This window comes from Anarhichas minor, unplaced genomic scaffold (assembly GCF_050575085.1).
Source record: "Anarhichas minor isolate MPS153535 unplaced genomic scaffold, ASM5057508v1 ptg000018l, whole genome shotgun sequence".
NCBI classification, from domain to species: domain Eukaryota; kingdom Metazoa; phylum Chordata; class Actinopteri; order Perciformes; family Anarhichadidae; genus Anarhichas; species Anarhichas minor.
The window spans coordinates 13362349-13387293 of record NW_027466464.1 but is presented as its reverse complement, the minus strand read 5'-3'; the positions used below and the strand labels follow the sequence as shown (position 1 = coordinate 13387293).

General features: G+C 40.7%; 2 protein-coding genes across 2 annotated transcripts in view; one reads left to right on the top strand and one right to left on the bottom strand.

The window, feature by feature from the left end:
- Positions 1-4340: 4340 nt before the first annotated feature.
- sh3bp4a (SH3-domain binding protein 4a) overlaps positions 4341-24945 on the top strand; it is a 33401-nt gene continuing 12796 nt past the window's right edge. The window contains exons 1-9 of the mRNA XM_076094741.1: positions 4341-5190; positions 5284-5318; positions 7068-7962; positions 8963-9148; positions 9628-9950; positions 11349-11465; positions 11862-17014; positions 17110-17743; positions 18090-21600. The gene's annotated coding sequence lies outside the window, so the exon portion shown is untranslated. The remainder of the gene's footprint in view (positions 5191-5283; positions 5319-7067; positions 7963-8962; positions 9149-9627; positions 9951-11348; positions 11466-11861; positions 17015-17109; positions 17744-18089; positions 21601-24945) is intronic.
- s100b (S100 calcium binding protein, beta (neural)) lies at positions 6970-7974 on the bottom strand. The gene is made up of 2 exons (XM_076094742.1): positions 7834-7974; positions 6970-7189 (listed from the first exon to the last, which is right to left on the bottom strand). The coding sequence occupies exons 1-2, from the start codon at positions 7972-7974 to the stop codon at positions 7043-7045; spliced, it is 288 nt and encodes a 95-aa protein (XP_075950857.1). The 3' UTR covers positions 6970-7042.

Genomic DNA, 24945 nt, shown 5'->3' with positions numbered 1-24945 from the left:
CTGCTCGACTCCCAAAAAACGAGACACGCAGCTGCATGAAACTAAGAGTTAATCAACCACCACATGAGTCAGCTGTGAGTTTTAGGTAAAACAAACATCTGCACTTCAGCAGCTGGAATTAGTACTTTTACTCAAGTACTAATTCAAGGTACTTGTATTTCCTCTTACGTATACTCCACTACTTTTGGAACTGATATTTTGTAATTCATATACATAAATATTTGGATTCCTGTTGAGTATAAAACAACCAAAACAAATGTATTATGACACTATCGAGATTGTTTTTAGTTTTTTATTTGATTGAAAATCTATTTATTTTAGTTTACAGAAGGAGATGAATTTATTGTTATTGATTCAGGGAAGTTTATGAGTTCATGATGACACATACATGTATTAAAAATACCTCCTATTGATTGTTATTGATCAGGAATCTGACAGTTTGCTGTAAAGCCACGTTTCGGTCCAACAGCACCACCCGCAGGCCGCTGCTGGTATTACAGACATGTTTCCACACTGGAGCGGTGTTGTAGTTTTCTTGCTCTCAGGTTTTCTGAAAGCTAAAAATTCAAACCGTCACCGGAGGCCCAGAGGAGCGATCCGGCATCGAGGGGCCGAGAGCGTGACAGCATCAGGACCACACACACACACACACACACACACACACACACACACACACACACACACACACACACACACACACACACACAGAAACCATCCATCCTTTAATATCCAAGTCTGGCGCACCGGCGGGATTTTCATTTCTTCTGACAGCTTTAAGAACTTTTTTACAAACAATCTATTCATGTGGAAATAATCAGCAGATTCTTTCAACATGAAGATAATCATTAGTTAAAATCCTTTTGCATGAATAATAATAATGTATACAATAGTAGAACAGACACAGTTTTAATACTTTCACTACATTTTACTGACATTTTATAATAATAATAATAATAATAATAATAATAATCATAATAATTGATGTGATTAATAACTGAATACTTCCTCCTGTGTCCAGGTATTTATTTTTTATGAATTTTATTGTATAAAATCAACTAACTTGTATTATTAAGTGTGTGTTTGTATGTTGGAATGTTAAATGTCTTTGTTTCCCCAAATTAAACTCCTCAAACGCATACAAAATATAACGTTTTCTAATAAGTGCAGTACTGCTTCTTGACCACTAGATGGAGTTTAACTTCCTCATGATAAAATCACACCACAATAAATACCTGAACTTCATTCTTATGAACAAGTAAAAGAAGAGATTTTAATAAACAAAGATTCAAAACAGTTCAATTCAATTTCTAGCTGTAAAAAACTATTAATTCTTGACGTTTTGGACTTTCTGTTTTATCTTTATTTTTTGGTTATTTATTAGAAAACTGAAAAAATACTCTGATAGTACAAAAACAATTTATAAAAAGCATCAACTTGGGTTGAGTTCAGGTTGAAAAATGAAGAAAGAAAAGCAGCAGACTAAATGTTTACCGGCTGTAAAAAGATTCGTCTGGGCAGTTAATTCTGCTTTTGATTCAAAATGCAGTGGTGCATGTTTTCTTTTTAAGCCTAAAAGTTATTTCTACCGACAAATAGTCACATTAGCAAGAACAAAAGTGATAAATCAACATTAGAAACCGGTTTTAGAAAGAAAAATCCCTTTAAAAGACGTGAATCTGAGCCTCACGATGTAACTGCTGCAACGTGCATTCACCGTTTTATCGGATATCTCAAACTAAGATGTTCGAGAAGTGAAGTTCATCTTGCAGACTTTTGGGGCCAGAAATGTACAAAGTTGCTTCATGCAGCTTTATAGAATTGGCTACTTTTAAAAAAACCTCCTCGGTGTAAAACAGCTCTTTATAATCCTCGACATCGCAACTAAAGTCTCATTTGAAAGCTTTTCTTGTCTTTAATCCTCTTTGATCGTCAGAGACTTCCTGCTTTGGAGCGCCGCATCACACTCGTCGTCGTCGTCGTCGTCGCCGTCCATCTCGTTGGTGACGTACGAGCCTTTACGTCGGTAGAAATCCCACAGCACCACCACGATGATGCAGATCAGCAGCAGCAGCGCGGAGCCGACGAGCCCTTTAGAAGAGAAGGAGATCACGAAAAGATGAAGAACAAAATGTCAGCTTTCTTCAGGGTGAAACTCAAACCCTTTAAAAAGATATGATGCGTTCATGTAATGTAACCAGGAGGAAAAAGTTCAGTTCTCACCTCCAATCAAAGCTGCAAAAGCTCCATCGTCGGGGTCGATGCCTGAAAAACACAAATTCAACTTTAAATAAGACTTTTATTGTGAAAATGTTTTATTAAACACTTTAAACCTCTTATGCTGTGAAGCATCTTCATAGAGGGGATGATTTTATATTCTTAGGGTGAAATCGAGCCTCTTTTCTTGCATTAAACCTTCAGATCTTTAACTCAGATTTCCAGCACTGAGCCATCACAGCGATCACAGCGTTACAGCGATCTGTAACTGTGACGTAGAGCGACGTTAAGTTAAGCAACTTGAAATAAGCCGAGGTTGACTTGGGTTCACACGGGACATGAAGGGAGGTTTCCTGGGTGAAAGTCTCACTCGCTCTCAGAAGTGTTGATGTGTGTCAGGGGGAAGACATTCCTCGTAGCTCAACATGACTCACTGATTGGCTGCAGGAACTCTCTTCACCACTAACAGTTAAACTATCCGAAACTGCTGAGTCAAAGACTATCTGACCGTCTAGTGTTGATGCAGACGGGTTAGTTGAAACTACTAGTATTTGTAGTAAAGTACTGCATCTTATCGTACAAGTATATCATGTAGAAAGTAACAAAAAGTGTCAGATAAAAGTTCAATATTTCCCTCTGAGATGTGGAGGTAAGTAGCATTAAATAAAGTAAACATCAGTGGGCTTTTGAACCCAGCTGGTTGGCCCCCCGTGGCCCTCAGTGGCCCTCAGTGGAAACAAGGGCCAGCTGGTATCAGTGTGTCAGCTCTTATCTCTGTGGCGACAGACACCGGAGGCGTCGCACACACTCCTTCACATGCTCCCTGCTGACATCGGCCTGATAAGACACTCCCTGCTAACACACACACTCACACACACACACACACACACACACACACACACACACACACGCACACACACTCACACACACACACACACACTCACACACACACACACACACACACACACGCACACACACACACACACAGACTGACTCACTGTCATTGATTCCAACTTGATCCCGTTTAACTCAAACTTGATGGTCTGGATGACAACATCCACAATGTAAAAATACTACGTTACAAGTAGAAGTATTATCAGCACAATGTACTTAAAGTATGAACAGTACTGACACTATATTACTGAAGCATCAATGTGTAGTATTTCTTTAAACTTCTATATATTTATTGTCGTTAATTTTGAAAAGCATCAGTAATAATATGAATATATGTAATACATAATAATATAACTTTCTGAAAGGGACCAAGAGGTACTTTAAGTACATTTTACTGCTAATACTTTATACTTTTACTGAATAAGACAGAGCGTTCTAGTACTTCTTCTAGTTTTAACTATGCACTGTTATGGTTCCCAACCTGGGGGGTCGGGCCCCTCCAAAGGGTCACCAGATAAACCCGAGGGGCCGAGATGATTAACGGGAGAGAAACACAATCTTTGTCTTTTTGTTTGTGAAATATGAGATGATTTGGAACCTCGAACAGTTAAATTAAATGAAATCGTTTCATGATAAGAGGACAAACAAGTATGTTATCATTGCGTTGATGTACTTGTATACGTAGTCGTCGTCACTATCTCGGTCACAGGATGAGGAGGAGGAGGACGCCCGGTTTCTGGCTGTGCAGGGGCGGGAGTCAGGTCCATGATGATGTCAACCTGAGCAGAAAAACATCATTTATATTCATCAAATATTCATAAACGTTAAGGAGGATGCATTCTTTTGCACCATCCTCTTCTAAATGATGGAGCAACACATGCAAATCATGTAACTTTCTCATAACTGTTAAAAGTAATAAAGTGTCTGCAGTTATGAGAAGGTTACTAAGATGCTTTCTCATAGAAATGAGCTAAAAGAAAGAAACTGGCTGTTGCAAAGATTAATGTGGCAAAAATATGCATAAACATTGATGGTTTGTGTTCATTCAACTTCCCTGTGGAGCGTTTAAGTCACGTTTTAATGATGCAAAACTTTAATACGCAAGTTTTTCACATACTGAACTATGAAGTCGAGGGAAACGACTCAGTGTTTATCTCTGAGCTGCAGAGCATGAAGCTCATTTTAATCAGATTTTATTCTCTTCTAACCAGACGTCCCTTCTTTCCTCACACATCCCTCTCTGGTCTCATCCAGCTTTTCTTTATTTTATAAGACTGCAGCAGAAGTTATCAGCTGTTCGTTTGCAGCAAAAACAGTCACAAGTTAAAACAACACAAGACTTCAAACTGATTTAAAAGGTAAAAAACAAACGAGAAACTCACCAGTTCTGAGAAGAAGAAGAGGAAGAAGAAACACAACAGAGCATATGCTGAACAACACACGCACACACACACACACAGATGGGTGTGGTGTCGGTCCCAAGGGTCGAGATCTGTTCCCCCTCCAGCCAATCACGAGGCTGACTCCGCCCCTCTGATGCTACACAGCCTGCAGATGTCTGAAACTGTGCAGCTGACATTACATCATCCTGTGTTTCAATAATCTCACCTTCATGCACATCTTCTCTCGTGTTTTTAGCTCGTTTGTTTGTAGGAGTTTGTGGTTTCCTACATTTCCCAGAATGCCTCAAAACAACCAGAGAAGAGTGTGATAGATGTTGTTTTAATATGTGGCTGTTTTTATTCCTCCTGGAGGCCAACATGAAGAGGACACAGTGAGCTTTCAGAGACTCACCAAGCCGTGAATAACGTAAAATATATACTGTAACCTTCACAAAGACCAAAACTAATGCTGGATGTCTGCGTCATCCACCAACCAGAAGGAAAGAAAGTTGCAAGCTGGAAACACAAAATATATTCATGTTGTCTTGTTTAATAGAATCTGTTGGATGCATAACTTTCCTTCAGGTGGAGTCTTCCACCAGGTGCCTCTGATTGAGTTGATTAGACTGTGAGGAGAGAGATGAGCTCACACACCTGGAGGCTGATGAGGCGGCACACTGAAGGCGGGTTGACTGTAGCTGTAAGTACGGACAGCTCATCACAGCGCTGCAGCCAAGATGAAGTCAATTTAATCGACTAACGCTGAATTTATTTGTCTCTGTTCTCACTAAAGACTGCAGGAAGGAGGAGAGAACATGTGACATACAGGTTTGAAATTAATAAACTAAAACTTCTGTTTCAGGGTTAAAGATGGTCAAAAAACAAACAGAAGCATATTTAATCCCTGAAGTTTAGTCTCTAAACGTTCAGTTTGTGGGCTTATGAGTCTTTATGAGAAATCAGGATCTTTAAGTCCCTCAAAACAATATTCAACAACTGCACAACCTTTATGAATATTTTGCATTTAATACATTTAAAGAAAATGACATGTTTGCACATTTTAGGAGAAAAACAAACAAACAAAAAAGTTTTTATGTGTCAGTTTGTTTGATTTGATTTTCTGTCCCACAAAAACAACTCAAGAGTCACACGTTGATAATTTAATTCATCTTCATTTCAAAACTCACATCAGAAGAACTCTGTTCCAACTCTTTTAATAAACATTTAGGTTGTTTTCTTTGCTTGACGAGAAGAGCGTGAAACGAGATTCTTTATTCTAGCGGCTTGAATCCGACAGTTGGCCACTAAATCTGAAGACTTTCTGATTATTTTAGCAGCCAGCTAGACATTTTCAATGTGTTATGACTCAAATAAGTGTTGCTTACGTTCTACTTCAATATCTCCAAATAGAGCTTCTAAACAAGAACTTTACAATTCATCTCCAAATCATAGTTGGTTTTCTAGCGAGCGTGAAGAAGCCATTTCAACATTTTAGTAGCCGTTACACGTTTTTAACTTGAAGACTAAGTTACACGTCACTTACAGTGTTTGATAGTCAACTAGGTGCTTTTATCTTCTCTGAAAAGTGACTTCTCGATTAGATAAAACTCACGAGCCATTTTTAAACTTCTACTAGCCAACGACACGTTGTTTGATAGTCAAAGTTTTTTAAACGCAGGTTCTCTCAGTAGTTTGACTCTCCAACTGAAGAGGAGGATGATCGGATGAATCTACTGGCCACGTCTGAAATATAACGGCCACCAACTCTAAATGGTCATTTGGCCTGGTCTCCTAAAAATTACGTTACGAAATGTATTTTCTCATTGATTACGTTAGTTTTTTGACGTATCACAAATACGTTAATAATATTCTGCGTCAAGAGAAGATCGGCGTGGATGGATGGATAAATTCTCGTGACACCTTTTGAAACAAAAAGTGAATAGTTGACTTATTTAAATAAATGTTTAACTTAAATAAAGCAACAATCACACTTATTTAAAGCCAAATCTTGATTTGTTTTAAGAACAAAACCAAATAATTTTGTTTCAATTTTACAACGTTAACATTTAAAAACGTGACCGTAATCCAGGAGAAAATATGTTTCCCTCGATAATAATCCTAATTTTCCAGTTGTCATCTTTCCAGCTTTACTGGCCCTTTTCATCAGAAGAACCTTAAATTACTGATTGGTGACCACACCCAAAATCTAGCGAACACTTTTCAAATGTTTCAGTTTGATTCATAGAATGTGTCCTGCTGAATTTAAAAAGTACAAAAACATTTGCAGCACAAACAATGTTGTTAAAGTGATTAGAAATCAGTGGCTAGTTTTGTACCAAACTTCGGAGCCACACAACAAATAAATCCCAAAGCCGTTGTGAAGACTTTAGTAGCATCTAGACATTTAGACTCAGATAGAAAAGAACATTTGAACTACTAGTCTGGCCTGTTTGCCAGCCACCAGCCAAAGTACTGTTTGGCTGCTTGTTGCTAGGCTTCTTCTTCTTCTTTATAATTTACTGTAGCTCCCCTCTTTTCTCTGGCCTCCTCCTTCACTCGTCCTCGTGCTCGAAGAAGTCGTGGCAACAGACGGTAACCAAAGACACGAATGTCATGAACTCCTGGAAGTCGCACTCGGCGTCGCCGTCTGCGTCCAGGCTCTCCATCAGGCTGTCGAGGGCGGCCTGGTCCTTCACATGCTGCAGGAGGACGGACGGACACATCACAGCGGGACAGTTGCACCACTCAGGACCGTATTTAAAAAAACTTAATCGAGTTATAAATCATCAAACATTAATTTCTATTCTTATTTAACCTTTTTTTGTCCAGGACACTCCCACAAAAAAACAGAAACAACATTAAAAATGTACATAAAAAACACCCGATACAGACTTAAAAACAAAAAGTTCAAAATCAACAAAGATTTTGCAGAAAAGACAAAAAACAGATTAAAAAACAAACACGCATCCATACATGAAGTAATCAAAAATAGCTCACCTTTACCAGCTGCAACATTAACGCGATGAACACATTAATGCTTAAATAATCCCAATAAATACATATTAATGAGTACTTATACTTTTGGTACTTTGAGTATATTTTCATACTTTCAACTACATTTGCTACTTTTACATCAGTCAAATATCTGAGTACTTCTTCCACCACTAAGCTGATGTTTTGAATGAGTAGAAAGTACCTCAAAGCTGGAGTGAGTACACAAGTAAATGTGTTTTTCCTTCGTTCCTTGACACTGCAGTACTTGTACTGAAGTATTTTTTCCATTATTATTATGTTTTGCATATTAGATATAAAGGATTTGAATGTTTCTCTCTTTCTGTCTCACCTCCATCAGATCCGGCAGCTCGTCGTGAAGCAGATCCTTCAGCTCGCTCTTCTTCAGTTTGTGTTTGTCTCCTTCTCTCTCTGAATACTTCTGAAACACGGCGATGATGGTCGCCATCGAGGTCTCCAGGTCGGTCATCATCTTCTTCTTCCTTTCACCTCATCATCAGAAACAATACATGAGAATCACAAGCGTTCTTTTTTACATTTCAGCATGCAAACTTCAAATGATAAAATAAAATATAAATTAATATAAACCAGTCTCGCATGATGTACTTTCTTGAATGATAATAAGACAAAGCATTGTTACAAAGTAACTTTTGGATATTTTGCTTCTATAACGCGTCAAACTGGTGGAAAGAAAACATCCAAAATACACATTTAGGTTTTTATTTTACTACTTTGTCTATTTGCATCCTTCCGATTATGCCTAATTTGCATATCTAAAGATAACGTTCCAGAAAACTTGTAATACAAAAAAGATTTGTCTCAATGTCAGTAATCAACTGGTGAAGTTTCATGCTGATATCTATTAGTTCTTTTTTTTTTATCCTATTCACCAAAATGTATGTAATTTAACAAAACGCATCTTTAAAATGAGTTTGTTCTCAGACGCTGATCCATAAATCTCCACTGCAGCAGCTCTTACATACACCAAACTTTACACTTTCATTCCTCTCTACGTTCTGAAGGTTAACACAGAGCGGTTTGTTCACACATCATTCAGAGCCTCATTTATACAACATTTTATTCATACAAACATGACGGAAATTGATACAAACAGATATCATAAATCTCCTCGGTAAAAACCTTTGACTCTAACATGTCAACAAAATAAAACAATGATTTTGAACCTGGCTTTATCCAATGTTCTGATTTATGTTCTAGAAATGTATGAAAATTAGCACATATTTGATAATATATTGCCTATTTTGCATATTTAAACATGGCATTTCAGAAAACTTGTAACACAAAAAACTATTTTCTTAATGTCAGTAATCAACTGGGGAAGTTTCATGGTGATTTCTATTAGTTACATTTTTTACCCTATACCGAAACAGACTTTAGACTATTTACATCGTTGGATTCAGGGACTGCAGGTTATTTTGAGTCTTTTCTGCGTTTAAAAGAAAGACGATCTTACCTCAGAGGGAGTTCAGGCAGAAGCTGGAGGATGAGGATGCACAGCGGACTTTATAGTGCAGCAGGGTGGAGGGAGCAGAGCTGAGGTCATCCAAACCACCGACCAATCCCGAGTGTCCACCTCCCCTCACTCCACCGCAGCTCTGCTAACCAGCACCGATCACCTGACTAATGTAATAAGTAACTATTTGGTTTGATATGTGGATTCAAATCTGCATAAATCACACAAATAAGGACTCTAAATGAACATTATTGTGTTAATGCAGCTTTAATGACGTGTTAAATACTCATAAAAGACATTTTGAGTGACTTTCAAGAGAAAATAGTTCCACTGAAAAATCTTTTAATGCTTTTACAGACAAAAACCTGGATGAATATTTGTATTTTTGAACCGCAATTCAGAGAGAAATATTACACTTTTTACTTAATGTAATTTGAGAGCTTTAGTTACTTGTTGCTTTATTATTTTTCATAAAATAAGCTGTATTTTACGGGAAAATATATGTACTTTAGTTTAAATTCCAAGGAAGTTGTGCTGGGTTTATGAAGAGTCATTGATTTGTAAATAAACTTCCAACATCTTGTGATAAATCAGTGCTACGGACACTTCTTCACCTTCAGATGATTTACAGTTACTTTCTATGAATTGCAGGATGAACTAGAGGTTCTTCTCCAGCTGAGATGTATTTAGAAAACCTTGCCAAGCACTTGTAGGATGCAGACAGCTCCGTCTGTATCTCTGTCCGCTCATCATACACCGCCTATCTGATCCGGATCTGCTGCGCCGCGTTGTGTCGCTGCAGGGACACAAAGGCCCGTTTCAGAGGAAGCGGCTGGCCGTGCATGTTAATGAAGACCATCTTTTCACCGGTGGAGTTGACCAGACGTGTGCCCTCTGCAGCCGAAAGAGAGCTCACACAAACGCACGCATCTGCTCCGGCAAAATGGGCAGAAGAGGAGACGTCCCGATGACAGGTTTCTACTCCTAACATGCTGTACACCAGCTTTAGAGAACAAGTATTCCCACAATGCACAGGGTCCTCTCATAATTCCTTACAAAAGATATATAGAAACGACACAGGTGATTATTACATGAAGTTCTGCTGGTTCAGACTGAAACATGAGGAGACTTAAAGCTGCTGAAATATGTAGATTATTACATATATGGTGTTAATTGATATGAAAGATCTCCACAATGTGCTGCGTTCCCCAGATGACCTCCTCCACTCTTTGTGTTTTCCCGTTTCTTACTCGATAAACTGACTCTTTGTCTCGGTGATAAACACACTCCTCACGTGGACGACTACAACCGTCTCATTGTTCGCTTCAAACACTGAAACTCTGTGAGGAGAAAACAAGCGACGCTCCTGGAAAACATCCATCGTTTCTCTTTCTCTTCTTTCATCCGTCGGCCTGACTTCTGTTTGTCTGCTCAATACACGGCAGGAGTGACACCTCATTATGTTTGTATAATAAGTCATCTTTTTGACTTATTTTCACATATTTTTAACTTACTATCTCAAAATGATGACTATACAAATTTAGCTAGAGTCAGTATTTCACTGTTGTATCTAATATATACAAAATATTACAGAAAATCTATATTTTAACTCCTAATTTTGACTTTTTTTCTGCATGGAGGAAAGAAAAAAATAGAAATTATGTCTTAATTTAATGTTTTTTTATGTTTACTATGCAAATAATACGAATTATACAGCAGATTTCTTTAGTTATTGTATAATAACTTTGACTGACTGACTGAGATTTTACAGTAAGTACGTAAACAAATGTATGTTTTCTTTATCTGGCAGAATACCCGTTAAGATATGTGGAAGATGAGGGTTTGTAAATAATTTAAAAATATATAAATAAAATATTATTATTAATAATACGGATGAATAAACAATTAAAAATAAAATTAAAATAATAATAAATATATAAATAAATAAAAAATATAACTAAAAATAATTAAATAAATAAATACATTTTTAGATTTATTTTTGCTGCTAATATTTCACAGCTTTGAAGTGATTGATTTGACTTTAATGTCATGACATATATTCAAAATGAAAGAAAACACGACGGTATTAAAAACAGTAGTTGGACTTTCTTTCGTCTGCTCTGTTGTGTCTCTTCCAGCTTTTCTTTGTCTCCTGGGAGACGGCGTCCTCAAATGGCCGAGGCCTCCTCTCAGCCGGGGCCCCGGGGCCCCTGAGCTGAGCTGAGCCGTCGCGGTGGCAACGTGTGAAAGGTTTTGCCAGGCCGCTGAGTCATCAACTGGCAGCATTAGATTTGGGGCCTTTTTTATTTCTCTCAAGTATTTTTAACTACATTTGTTGTTATTTTTGTGTTACTCTGTTTTTACAATCACAGAAGTCGCTGCATTTACCGTCAACCTACTCTGACCTCTGACCCTTTGATATCCAACCTTCTGGATGCAACGAGAGGAGGCGAGGAAAAGGAATCGAGGATGAGGAAACTAGGAAAAGAGTGAGTCTCAAAATCCACCACGAGAGGGCAGCAGTTCATCATGCAACCTCATCTCAGATCTATAGCCACGTTAATGTCTTTAAACATGTCGATAATCAATAATCTCACTGTGAAGCAAAACACTTTTTTCTCTTAGATTTGATCAAAAAGTCACATCTTTAAAAATGTTTCTTATGGAGGGGTAGTTAAGGGCTTTTATTGCACCTCTTTTTGATATTTTACAGGTTTATTAAGTCTTTAAAATGACTTCTGACTGATTAAATTATCTTCAAAGAGCAATTCAAAATACATTAAATGAATTTAAGGCACCATGAGACTCAGAAAAGCAATTTTCATAGTTAAATAGGAGAAAGAAATATCTGTTTTGTTGTTGTATTTATGTGTTTCTACCTCTAGGGGGCAGTCTTGGAGCCATCAGGGTCAAATCTGTTCAATCTTCTCTCATCGGTCGGTTGCATTGATTCCTTTAAGACTCTCATGAAGGAAGTATTCAGATGCTGTACTTCAGTAAAAGTACTGATACCACAGTGTAAAAATAGTTGCAAAATTAAACCACTGCTGCAGGAAATAAAAACGACAAAGATGGTGGAACAAACATCTCCCAACAGTCTGGTGCTGATGGAAAAACACGCCGTCTGTCTCTTGGCGTTTCCCTCCGCTGGATCACTTCCTGGCGTTGCGTCCGCTCGCCTGGCGGACGATCACAGCGTAATCTGGACAGATCCTCAATCTGTCCAATCCCATCTGGCTCATTTTGGTTGATCACACGGCGGCGTCGGACCATAAAACCTGGATTATACGAGGGAGGAAAGTGTTTTTCTGGCGGGTCGGGGCCCCTGTGAGCGTTGGCGCCCTGAGTTATGGCGGCAATCAAGTTGCAAGGTCGGCGGTCTGCAGAAAAACATTCGTCCTCTCAAATCTGTTTTTACCAAACCAAGAAAAACGCTCAGCTGAGGCTTTTCCCCTTTGGATTCAGTACTCCGGCATGTTTCGAGATTTCAATGCACATTATCTTTAACATGAATCTCGACTGACACCAGGAGATTAACAAACTTTATCCTAAAGAGATTTAGTTTTTCCACGGAGTTGAACCAGAGTTAAGGGAGAAGATGCATCAGCCTTGTAGTCCTTAACGTGTCATTTTACAAGCTTATCTTTTCATCGTCGTTGCACAAGAAAATGCAGATTCTAGTCCCATTTTGCGGCACAACAAAACACCCAAAAAACTATATACGTGACTGCAATCTGCATTTCAGCAATTTTTATACAAATTCATGGTGAAATCACAGAAAATTGTATTTTAAAACATGGAGGAAACACTGATGACTTGATTTACTACGTTTTGCTGTAATCTCACAAGATAAAACTACAAAAATGGTGGAAAATACAGACAGACAACCGCAGTACATGTAGAAGTTAAGCTTTCATAGAAACACATCAACTGAATGTTTTTTTTTGGCGCCACTGTGGTGGATTTGAACCGGCGCCCTCTCTGCTGCAGAGTGGCCATCTCATGTCGCATCTAATCCCATAATCCTCTTCTGCCACCACTCTCACCCCCCCTCTCCATCGGATTAGAGGCTCCTGGATCAGAGTGCCGTATCCCCGCCACACGGCCTACCTGATGGCCTACTTCCTCTTTTCCAGTGTCCGGGCTAATTGGACTGACGGGAAACGAGACAATGACTGGAGGTCAGCGATGACTCACAACATCGTAAGCTGTTAAATCTAAAGCAGAGTGTCGGCCATGCCAGATTTTTGACTTGACTCCTCCACCTCCTGCCTGTCACTGTCCGTCAGACGCTGGCTGGGTCATCAGAGACATTTTTAGCTCGTTAGTCAGTTAATGAATCAGATCACACAGCTGGAGGAAGGAAGCGTTTGGTTTGGTTTATCCACGCAGCTTCTCAGGTCCAAGAGACGAACATGTCAGATTAGAATCATCATAGATTTGCAGACGATGTCGTCTGATTTCCACCTGAAAAGTTCATCAAAGTCAAGAGAGCAAAGATGAACTCAGGTGACGACTCGTATATCATGCGTTTTTATAAAAGGCTCAAAATAGATGCAGCAGAACCAGAGAGAACATTTTATTCCTCGCATCATTCATTTTTACTCGTTAAAAGCTGCCGCCTACATTACCCACAATGCAACTTGACAATTAAACTGGAGATTCAGGTGTGGAATGCTAGTAGCAGCTAATCACGGGTGGATTATGAGACAATGGGCCCCATCACGTCTAATACAGAGCAGCCTCTTTGTAGTTGCTTTGTGTCTCTTTGTAGGCGTCGTGCATCTTTTTGTGATTTTGTGTCTTTTTGTAGACATTTTGTGTCTCTTTGCAGTAGTTTGAGTGTAGTTTTGTGTCTTCCTGTTGTTGTTTGGTGTCTCTTAGCGGTGGTTGTGTGTCTTCCTGTTGTCTCTCTTTGAGAACTTGTTTTGTCTCTTTTGTTGTTGTGAATCTCTTTGTAGTCGTTTTGTGTTTCTCTGAGGTCAGTTTCTATGAATCTGTTTCTGTTTGCATCAAACCAAAGTAACGTCGGTCTGTTCATGCAGCACTGAAGACGTCTTCTTCCTCCGTGTTTCCAGTCTGGTGGCGAGCGCCCAGCGTGACAGCGACCACACAGAGCTAATCTTTCCCCCCGCGCACACACAAAAACCACAACACCATATGGTGAACGCTAAGCTGGTCATAACGGCAAGGCTTCAAACTCAGACAGAGGCTGCTCCGACTCCACTGCAGCCTTCAGAGGGGATCACTGGTGTCCAACTGCACTTCATCGAGCTCAATAAAATGAAATACACCGGCCCAAAGAGAATCCTGGGTCAAATCAGGACACATTAGGAACTTCTATACTTCAAGTTTCCCACGAATATAAATATGACAAACGTTGCCAAAATACCAGTAAAGTAAAGATTTAGTCTGTCAAAGTAAGAAGCAGTGCGGCGTGAAAACCAAAGAGTTGGAGCAAGAATCGGCTCGTGCTGTGACTTTTAGAAAATGAAGCTGAAACAAATCTGTTCAAAACATCTTCAGGAGTTTAGAGAACTTGTTCGAGAAAAAGTAAATACTGCCCGACGACTAATATCTACTGTCTGTGAGGGTGCATCTCGAAGACTTTTAATATTTTACCCATGTATGTTCATGCAGGTTTTTCACAGGAAAACCTGCTTAAACGTGTGTTTGACGTCCCGAACATGCCAGAAAACGTTAGTAAACAGTGACAATGTTTCGGGTACTTCTGTTACACATTCAGTCTCTTTCAAACATCAAACAGGAGTTGCTGATTGCTGGAATAGTGGAAAGATTAACCAAGAATACCAGTGATGATTACTGTTCCTGTCAATGGAGCCTCGTGTCTGTTAGGGGAGCGTATAGCAGCTGCTTCACATCTTACTCTGTGAATTAAAGGTTTATTTCAACCAAACCACAGTTGGTGATGTGTTCTCACCTGCACCTGCTTTTATTCTCTCATAACTCTCACTGGATGTTCAATTAAGTAGAGGATTGATTACAAAATTAATAATTACAAGCTACTGAGGCACATGTATTGATTTGAGGATGAAATTAGATTATAGCTGCACAATGTGGCTGAAACTCTCGTCTCCAGAGGACAGGAAGTGTTTCGTCGCCTCGCTCAAGGACACGTGGATGAATCGCTGACCGTTCAGCGACAGGAAGTGGCCTCCGTCCTCCTCTGATGTGAGCCATCAAACGTCTGCGGCGGCGAGGACTTGAAACAGAAAGGAGAGAGCTCATTATGAAAATGGCAATCAGCCGGGGGGCTTCTCAACGAGATTAAGAACAACTTGATTAAGCCGTCTGTCAGTCACGCAGACCCTGAGAGTGAAATGAGAATCCTCAGATGGCAGCCTCTTAATAACTTATTCACTCTAGTCACAGTTGTGCGTCTTTGTTTTTCTGATCAGGACCTTCCTCCAGTCCAGATGGAGGTGATGGTGCACCTGGAGCTGCCAAAAAAAAACCACCAGAAGAAGAAGAAGGTCTCGGTAGCGTCCGTCCAATCGTATTTAAAAGTAACAGACTTCCAGACCCTTGGTCCACTTGTTGAATTCAGCTCATGATACTCGTCTCCATATATCATCCGTGCTGCTCACTCCGTCAGCGTACACCGTGTTTCGGTCCAGAGGTGAAACAGCCATTTAACCTTTTTATGGAGCTTTAATCCTCATTTGGCCTTCCAGCGGGTTTTCCAATCTATGACTTTATAATCTCGCAGATTTGTGAGTTTTTTCCAGTAAATATTCTGTATTACTCTCACAGAATATCAGTGCAGTAAAATGTTCCCTGTCAGTGTTTTCTCCTTTATATCCTGTTGGCTGGTTTAATCTGCATACACTTAATATGCATCATATTCTATAACATCATATGTTTGTAGCGTCTCTGTCCTGTGAGATTTCACCGCTGTGCACGACACAAAAAGAGAAGAAGAGCGCTGAAGGTTTTAGTCAGTTTGTTGCAGGTATGAGTTTTAGTGAGAAGGTTTGCTCTAATGCAGGGAAACATTCACAGACTGTCTGCAGCTAATTTGAGTCTTTCTCAGAGTGAGTTAATGAAGTGGAGCTCCTCCTCCTGTCTGTGCTGTAATCTTCACTCTTCATGCTGCTGTTCCTCCCCTGCAGCTCAGCGACTCTCTGCTCAAACAAAAAGAAAGTCTTTTGATTAACTGGCTTCAGATTCACTTTGTAGATGAAATCAACGCTTCTACTCAAAGACTTTTATATTTGTTTCTTGTCTTTATGCGTTGTTATGTAAAGCTTTCTCTCTTGTTGTTAAAGGGTAAACGTGTAAAGGTGTCTCCCTGTGATTCACACATTTCAATTAGGCCAAACAATAACCGCGTGTTAATGAAAACACTCAACCTTTTTAAAGTCTCCCAGGCAAGCTTCCGTTGCCATGGGGACCCTGTGGACAGAGGGGTTTGTGGGTAATTGGCGTTGCGCTGAAGTGGGCGACGGCGAGGGTTCGGAGGTAATGATTTCACCGAAGGAGGCCCTGCAGAGAGGATTCAGAATGCTGCATCTATCTCTGTGTCGATCGATCGGCCAGGATGAGATTCAGCCTCCGGAGCGGAGTTCTCAGTCAGACACACGCAGCCTCAAAGCTGCAGAGACTCAAACTCTTTCACCTAAAACTCAACTCAAAGCTGCAGACCTCTGGAAGCGACAAGTGTTTTCATGTTGGTCTTGAATTTAAAGCTGCACATGTAAACATTTTCTTTATGCTTCATACAAAACAAAGTCTCTCCACGCACTGAATTACATTTATTCATTTGCTTTTTGCCGTTTTTTAAGCCGTGGTCCTACGTAAGGAAATAGATGTTTTTTTATCCTTTTCTACCAGAAAATGCAGCACAAAAGAAACACTTTAGTTGCACAAACTAAGTGTTTTTATCTGCCTGGAGCTGGGAGAGTTGGGAGATATTCAGGAGTTTAGTTTGGAGGACTTGTTTGCAGGAAATATGGATTTAAAAGAGAACTTTAAGTGAGACGAACAAGGATTAAAGCTTCACTCTGCTGCAGAAACAGTGAGTTATTAATAAACGCTGTATTTCTATCAAATACATTAAAAGTATAGTGCATCTAAATGGTCCGTTCACAAGGTTATTGTGTCTATTTTCAGAGCGGGATTTGAATTTAGTGAGCAATAAATGACTCAAGCTCGTCAATGACAGACATCACTCATTTTCATCTTACAAGATGAATTTGCATCATCTGCCAAAACACTGATCTGTGAAGGAAAGACGCCATCACCCTCCGCTGATCATCCTGCAGCTCCGTCCTTGAGCGAGACTGTCTTTGTACGTTTGTGTGGATAAGAGCAGCAGCAGATGATGCAGAGGATCCAGGCGGTGAAGTGGTAATCAGTCAGTAACCAGGGATTTGAGGATTTAAGGATTGGAAGGCCGCCCTTCAGAGAGCAGCATCATTTGGTTCCATCGGGTTGTCAAAGTCTCTTCAGCTGCATGATCGTGAAAACAAAGCTTTTTCCTGAAACTGACCAAACCCCTCACAGGATTTATGATTTGCACGAATGCACATTTTATACAATCATCAGGAATGAACACAAAACCCATGAACACGCTGCCTCAGGACCGACGAGGCTGCAGACTTCAGGTGTGTTTGCCTGAAGATACAGACGGCTAATCCGTGGCCTTTTCCCGCTGCTGCTACGGAGAAGAGGATGAATGAGTCATTTTCCCGTGAGCAGGTTGGGGAGCCTCGAGTGTGGAGATGAAGTGAACGGACAGATGGAGGTGAGAGGAGGAGGAGAAATGAGCTGGGGGAGAAGAAGTCTCCTGTTCTCTCTGCAGAGACTCCGGCAGCTTCATCGTTTTACTTTAACAAACTAAAATGTCGCACTATGAAGATGACTGAAACTATACTCTTATTGTTAAGGAGTATTTTACTGTTGAGTAAATAATTAGTCGGAAAAATTGGAAACTTTAAGTTCCATTAATGCAAACTTTAACAGACTTAAAGCAGCTGTGTTAATCTAAGTTACTACCAATTGAAGTAATTTTTGAAAGTTTGGAGGACAATGTCCTTTTTTCAAATGCTGCAAATACTCAACTGACAAGAAAATTCTCACCACGTTTTCAGGAATTCCCGTATTTGCATTCTGGCCGCATCTGAAACACATTCCTGGCGTCTCTTCCCATAACCAACCTGGCCGACAAGCGAACGCTCCGTTGTTCTGATGCAAAGCGAGCCGGGCTGATAGCGAGGGTCCTTGATAAAGCGCTGAATAGAAGGGCTCCTTTTCAGACCCCACTGTTCCCATTCAGCGCCGATGAATAGACGCGTCGAATCCAGTCTGAGTCTCCAAAAAGAGCTGAACTTCGGGGCAGCAACGGAAAACATTTACCTCTTTATACAAACACGGCTGCTTCTTGTGTTCTCAGGAGGCGTCTGCATTCCAGACTTTAACTCTTTCTCTTATTTTCTTGAATTCTGATTAATGTGCAAACATTAAAATATCATTAAACAGAATCTCACGTTGCAAATATGAAGCTTTCTGCAGGAAAATGTTGATAAAACCAGTTCATCCTGCAGAGACATCGCTGCACAAAAGTCTTCTTCTGTGGTGATATGATTAAAACACAACATACGACAGGATAACGACTCAGCTCACCATTCCAACTCTTATCTCAACTACTATTGGATAGATTGCCGTGAAATTTGGTGCTAATGCTCTTGGTCCTCAGAGGATGAATCCCTCTGACTTTGGTGATCCTCTGACCTTTCCTGCAGCGCCACCATCAGTTTGAAACAGTCCAAAACGTTGCATGTTCTCGAAGTAAGAAAAGCAGAAAATCTTCACATTTAAGAAGCTTGAGAGTGACTTTGATGAATACTCAACTAATCGTTTATGCAGAATAAAACCCTTCCAGGGAATGAAAGTAAATGATTAAAGGAGGAAGTCTGACAACTTTTGCCAAAGTTCACCTCCACATCTCGTGGTCTTCCTTTGAGATGGAGATCGTATAATAATAAACGTATGGTTTCAACAGCTTTCAGAGGATGTTTTGAAGTAAATATACAAAACAAACCTTTGAATAAAGACGTAACTGACTGATGCATTGTGCAGATGCATTGTTCAGCTTCAGTCTGTTGAACGGCGTCAGGCTCTTCTTCATGTGGAACAAATGAAAACTTCAGCCGGTGTGATTTAGCTGGTGGTCTCTGCAGCCTGAGACGCTGAAGAGTTTGAGAAATCCTTTTCTAAAAGCACACGTCCAAGGTGAGTCCGGCCCGCTGGATGGAGATCAGAGCCCTGCACTGATCTCCAGTCAGTCAATAAGTCGCCTCGTGGATATCCATCATATCCCCCCTCGGCCCCTGACGGTGCAGAATGAAAGAGCGTGTTCAGGGCGGTCAGATAAATCACCACGCTTTCACCTTTCTGAAGCTGCTGCTGTAGCATTCATCATGCAGAGAAAGGCGGAGAGAAGCCTGATGGGTTCTAAAAGCCCTCAGACTTTGGGATGTGACTGAACCCTCTGAGGCCAAACACAAAAGCACGAGCTGCATAAGATGAGAGCTCATGAATTGACAACAAAAAGCGAGAGAAGAGGAGACTTTTCCCCTTCGATGTCGAACTTTTAAAAGCAAATATTAGAATACAAGTCAAATGCAGGAAACGCGATAAAGAGAACCTGAAGAAGAGGAGTTGACGAACTGAATCGATCACAATCTGATGAGACGAAGCTGCACTGGCTCCAGATTCTTACGTGATTAAGTAGGACGATGCATAATGAGAGCTGTAAGAGGAGTCACTCCTCTCCCGTTGGTTCTCTCCAGCTGTTGTCGTCGGTCTAATTAGACTTTGGTTGCTGCCTTTAAAAGCTCCCCGAGGCGTCGCTGAGAGGGAGAACAAAGCGGCAGCACGATGCACAGGTCTGGACTTTACAACTTCCCCGAGTAGAGCAGGACGTTTCCTTTCAGCTTGTTGGTGTCTTTGAGGTCATCGCATTCAGACATAAACTCCAATCTGACTTTTGAACTTCTCTTTTTCATATTTGACTCCTTTTGTGAGAGATTTCATTTTTAAACTCAAGTGAACTAAAATGCATGTAGAGCTTCCGACTTCTGCAAATATCCAAGTCAGGATTGAGAGTCAAACACATGCAAAGTAGCAAAGGTTGTGACTTTTTGACTCTGCAGGGTGACAGCTGCAAAGCTTGAGCTCGGCCCGTTCTGCTGCTGCCACATACCTGGAGATAAGCGCTGAAAGTCAAGCAGCGGATGCATGTGGCTGACAGATACTTCACTGAAATCTCTTTGCTGTAAACAGTCATGAAGTCGCCGCTTTTCTGAGCTCATTTCGAGACGTGTTGTCTTCCTCTTGTCGTCTTTTTTGCCGAGTCGTTGTCGACTTCCCCGCTCTGCTCTGACAGCAGCTTTACGGGGAGGACGTTTTGTCAATGAGATGAAAGAGGAAGGTCCATTAGACTGAAGAAAGCTGTTTTTCTCTGAGCGTGGAGGAAAGAAATACTCTCTTTTCAAATATTCTGACTGTCATTTAAAGCCAATAAATCTCCATCAGATACCAGAGCAGTAAAAACATTTCTTCATGCGTTTAGAAGGTTTTTGGCATATCTTATTGTGGAATTCACATCCTTTTTGCACCACACTTTCAAATAAATCTCCTGTTGTTGTTGTTGTTGTTGTTGTTGTTGTTATTATTATTAATGACCGTCCTGCTGCACGAGTCATTTCCTCTGCAGCTCCACTCGGCTTCATCTACAGGGACACAATGTGTTTTATTGTGTTTATTTGCTGCTTTAATGCTCCGTTTGTGTCAATGATTTCTTTTTTGATTATGGAACAATAAGAAGCAACAAAAGGTCTGCGTGCAGCTTGACTTTATTGTCTGTGTTTCCTCTAATGGAACGAATTGAATGACTCGTGTTCCCAATTTAAAATAGAACAAGATATTAACAAGTAGAAGAAGAGCAAGAGGACAGTCAGGAACGAGGCCAGTTTGAACTTTGAACTTAACATAAGTTCACTCCGTTGACCTTTAAAGGGACGGAGAGTCAGAGAATCCAAAATGGTGGCAGCTGTTGTAGTTGCACCATTTACTGCTGGGTGGCTTAACCTATAATAATACATTTTATTAATAATCTAATAACAGATAAATGCAGTAAAAAGTTCAGTTTTTGCGAATGAAAGAAGCACAAAATATGAACCCTGAGTTCAGTGTTTGATTTAATGAACGTAGCTGTACTCCATCATTGGAAGTACACACATGGAGGAGTACAAGTACAATGTGCAGAACAGTGTGTGTGTGTGTGTGTGTGTGTGTGTGTGTGTGGGGCCACACCCCCTCCCAGTGACGTCACACATCCATCAGAGCAGCCCTCCTCGAGTCCTCCGGCAGACCGGAGCAGAGACGGACGTGAGCCGGCGTGTCTGCGCGTCTGTCCCCGTTAAAAACTTGTTGGACTGAGGCCCGATCATCTTATTTGAACCCTTTTATTACTTATTTTTATTTTTGTGAGCTTCAAGGCAAAAGAGACGAGGAAAAAGAAAAAGAAGCATCTCCATCAGCTCCTCACCTTTCCTCTCATAGCACCTCATGAGCGTCCGGGCTTCCAGCCAGCAGGAGGTCAGTTCACATTACGATCAACTTTACACTTCGTTTCTTCGGACTATCTTCTAAACCACCAGTTTGCTCATTTTGTTCGCGAATTTAGCAGAAAAATGTGCGGGAAGGAATTCGGCTGCATCAAAAGAAAACATATGAGCAGCATTTATGTGATATTTCTATATTTGCTGCTCTGTTGTGATTCTACACGGTGGTGTCTCTGCTGTGCTTGTTATTACATGTATTGTACATCATGACTTTTAAAGTGTCTTTTTACATGTGCTGGTTTTCTATTGTGGTCCAGGTTTATGGTTATTTAGTGTTTTTTCTATGATATTAATATTATATTAATTCTAGGAAGAAATTAAAAGCCTTTCTGCTCCTTTTTTACAATCATTCACTCTTTTTATTGATCTGTTGTGTCAATAACTGCTAATCATTATTAAAATATGTTGCATAGAAACATTGAGGAAAGAAAAGACAATGAGCGCTATATTGTCACGTGTGCGCACGCCGGCCACGCGCGTGTGCGCCTCCTCAACCCTGCCAATAAGGTCATCTGATAAGCTGAAAATCTCCCCCCCCCCCCTCTTCCTTCTATCAGGCAGCCTCGGGTTTGAAACATAAACTCCTCTTCCTCCTGTCCTTGTTCCTCTTCCTCACTTTTATTTATTATTCTTTTATTATTCGTCCTCCTTCTGCTGATATTCCCTCCTCTTCCTCCCCCTTTCTGCTGCCTCCTCTTCTTTTCTTCACTTGCTCCTCTTCACCTCACCTGCCTCCTCTTCCTTCCTTCTTCCTTTCCTTTCCCTTGTTCATAATCCTTCCTCCTACTATTCATCTTCTCTCCCTGTTTGTCCTCCTCATGTCCCTTCCCTCCTCCTCCTCCTCCTCTTCATCTCCTATCTGCTACCTCCTCTATGTTTCCTACCTTCCTTGTTCGTCCTCTTCCTCTGCTTCCAATGCTTTTGTCACCTCTTCCTCCCTGCTTCCTCGTTTTTTGTTGTTTTCTTCCTCGTCCTCACAAACGCACACAAACCTGACAACTCATTCTGTATTGTACACACTCTCTCTCTCTCTCACACACACACACACACACACACACACACTGTTGTCTGTACCCCCCCCCCCCCCCCCCCAGAGGCTAAGCCTAAAAACTAGCATGTCATCGTTTTCCAGCACCGCGCGAAGATGCGCTCCATTTTGTAATTAATGGCTTCTCAGCACACACACACACACACACACACACACACACACACACACACACACACACTTTCTTACAAATGTATAGTCTTGAATCACCACTCTGTCCTTCACACACCTTTTGCACGCTGTATTGATATAAAAGTCATTAACAAATAACATCTTGATTACATTATTAAAGTACCATCAATCAGGAAGTCAGTTCACGTAACAATTCATTTTAAACTGAATTACTTCTAAATATCTGTTAAACGAAGCGCGTGCTGATGTCCTTCATTGATTCTCTCACATTAAATGTCTGGACAGTAGTCATGTGATCTTCCTGCAGCCTGATTTCTGGCCAATTGTTCAGTGTTTGCAAAGCGATCAGGGACGGTTTAGATAATCGCCCTCAATAATGCTTTCAAGCAGCGTTTCAAGGATGTTTTCTGGGTTTCATATTCATCAAATCAGTGCTTTCACCAGACATCACTTATTTCCCTGAAAACGTGCTGCATGAATGAAAACAGTCTGCATCGTCTGCTCCATCTTTACTGTCTGCATGTTTTCATATTTAACACGTTGACATGAACTAAAAGCAGCAGCTGAAGACAGATAATCCAATAAAAAACGTTTGGAAAAAGATAAGAAGGTAAAATCCGAGTGCAAACGTGACTTTAACGCCCTGGAAACTTGAACTTGAACATCATCAACCCACATTATTAGCTCAAAACCCTTTTCATGGAATCATAAATACTGGTTAATGCGACGGATTCACAGAAGGATGTTTCATCACATCATCCGTCTGTTTATTATTTATGAATCAAAATAGAAGTAAATTACAGCATTCAAAGCGCTTAATGAGCCACTCGCTGCTGGTTCTTCCTCTTTCTCTTCGCTTGAGGAATCTCGGAGGAAGAAGCGACACTACTGTGTTCGGCTCATTTACCTGGAGAGGAGCGACTGTCATGTTTTTACGGATGAATTTGTGCGGTGATGAGCGGCGGCGGTCGGGGCCGAGCAGCGCCTCGGTCTGATGTACTTGACCACATGCCAAGCCGAGGATTTACTTATTTATTTCTGCTGGTCTGCAGGCTGAAAGCTAAAACCTGAACATGTCACAGAGCTGAGAAAGAGAGACGATGGCGGCACGCGACGCAATTATATGAAATTAAACTCCTCAGGAGAGGAAACTTGTCAGATTGATGAATCAGACTTTTCATAACTTGACGGCACATCAGTGAGCGAGGCTTTCCTGAAACAAACACAAAGCACCTCCTCCTCTCTGATGAACCTTTGTTTCACCACCAAAGTACCAAACTGAGCCTATTGTGGTTGGTTTAAGCATGCAGGCTGCATGATGTCACGAGGTTGTTTATTTGCAAAGCTTTTCTTGAACATTCAGTCGATGCATCTCGCAGTGAAAACACTGAGATTTGTTTGACTGTAATTAAAACTGCGTCCTAACCCAAAGTTGCGGGAAAGTTCTACATCACAGTTATAAACACATGCCCAAATGCATGCTGGGAGCAGAGCTGCATTGCCGCAGGCCACAACAGGGCAGCCAGTTACTGCAGGAACCCGACTCAAGTAGAACCTAATGCGTTTCTGTCCCTGAGGTCGGGACTCAATTAAGGCTGCACTCCGTGTCCTGCACAGCGGCAGACAGAGCTGACCTTTAGTGGACGTTAAAGTCAGTGGTTTTGGTTTTGGTGCAGCTTGTATTATCGCGTTCAGGGTCATTTATTTTGTCTCTACACAAACTGTACAGAGAGAGAGAGAGTCCATGTAGATCTAACGAACCGTAATCATTAAAGAAACACATGTTTTAGTAAATGAAGGGCAGCATCTGTAATATTACTCCCTGTGGAGATTTATGGCATCTAGATTTGTAGAATAAGCTAACAAGCCTTTAAAGTTGTTTTCATTGCATTTGACTAAACTGATAGCGATGAATCAGACTTTAGTTTGATGATTCAAGAGACTTTTAGCCCTTCAGCCTCCTCCTTTGATCTGGGATTATGCTGCCTGTTTGAATGCTTCCACAGGGAATTCAACAAGTCTGAATATGACATATACTGCTTAAGTTTTCCAGCCGTGCACTAACAGATCCGTGCTGCCGTGTGTGCTGTAATCTGCTTCATTTAAACAGCTGCGATGGAGGAGCGATAAACTCCAGCCAGC

Coding starts and splice junctions, on each gene's coding strand:
- s100b (XM_076094742.1), bottom strand. CDS start 7,974: ATGATGACCGACCTGGAGACCTCGATGGCGACCATCATCGCCGTGTTT. Junction 7,190..7,833: donor AGCTGCCGGATCTGATGGAG/GTGAGACAGAAA, acceptor GTCCTCCTGCAG/CATGTGAAGGACCAGGCCGC.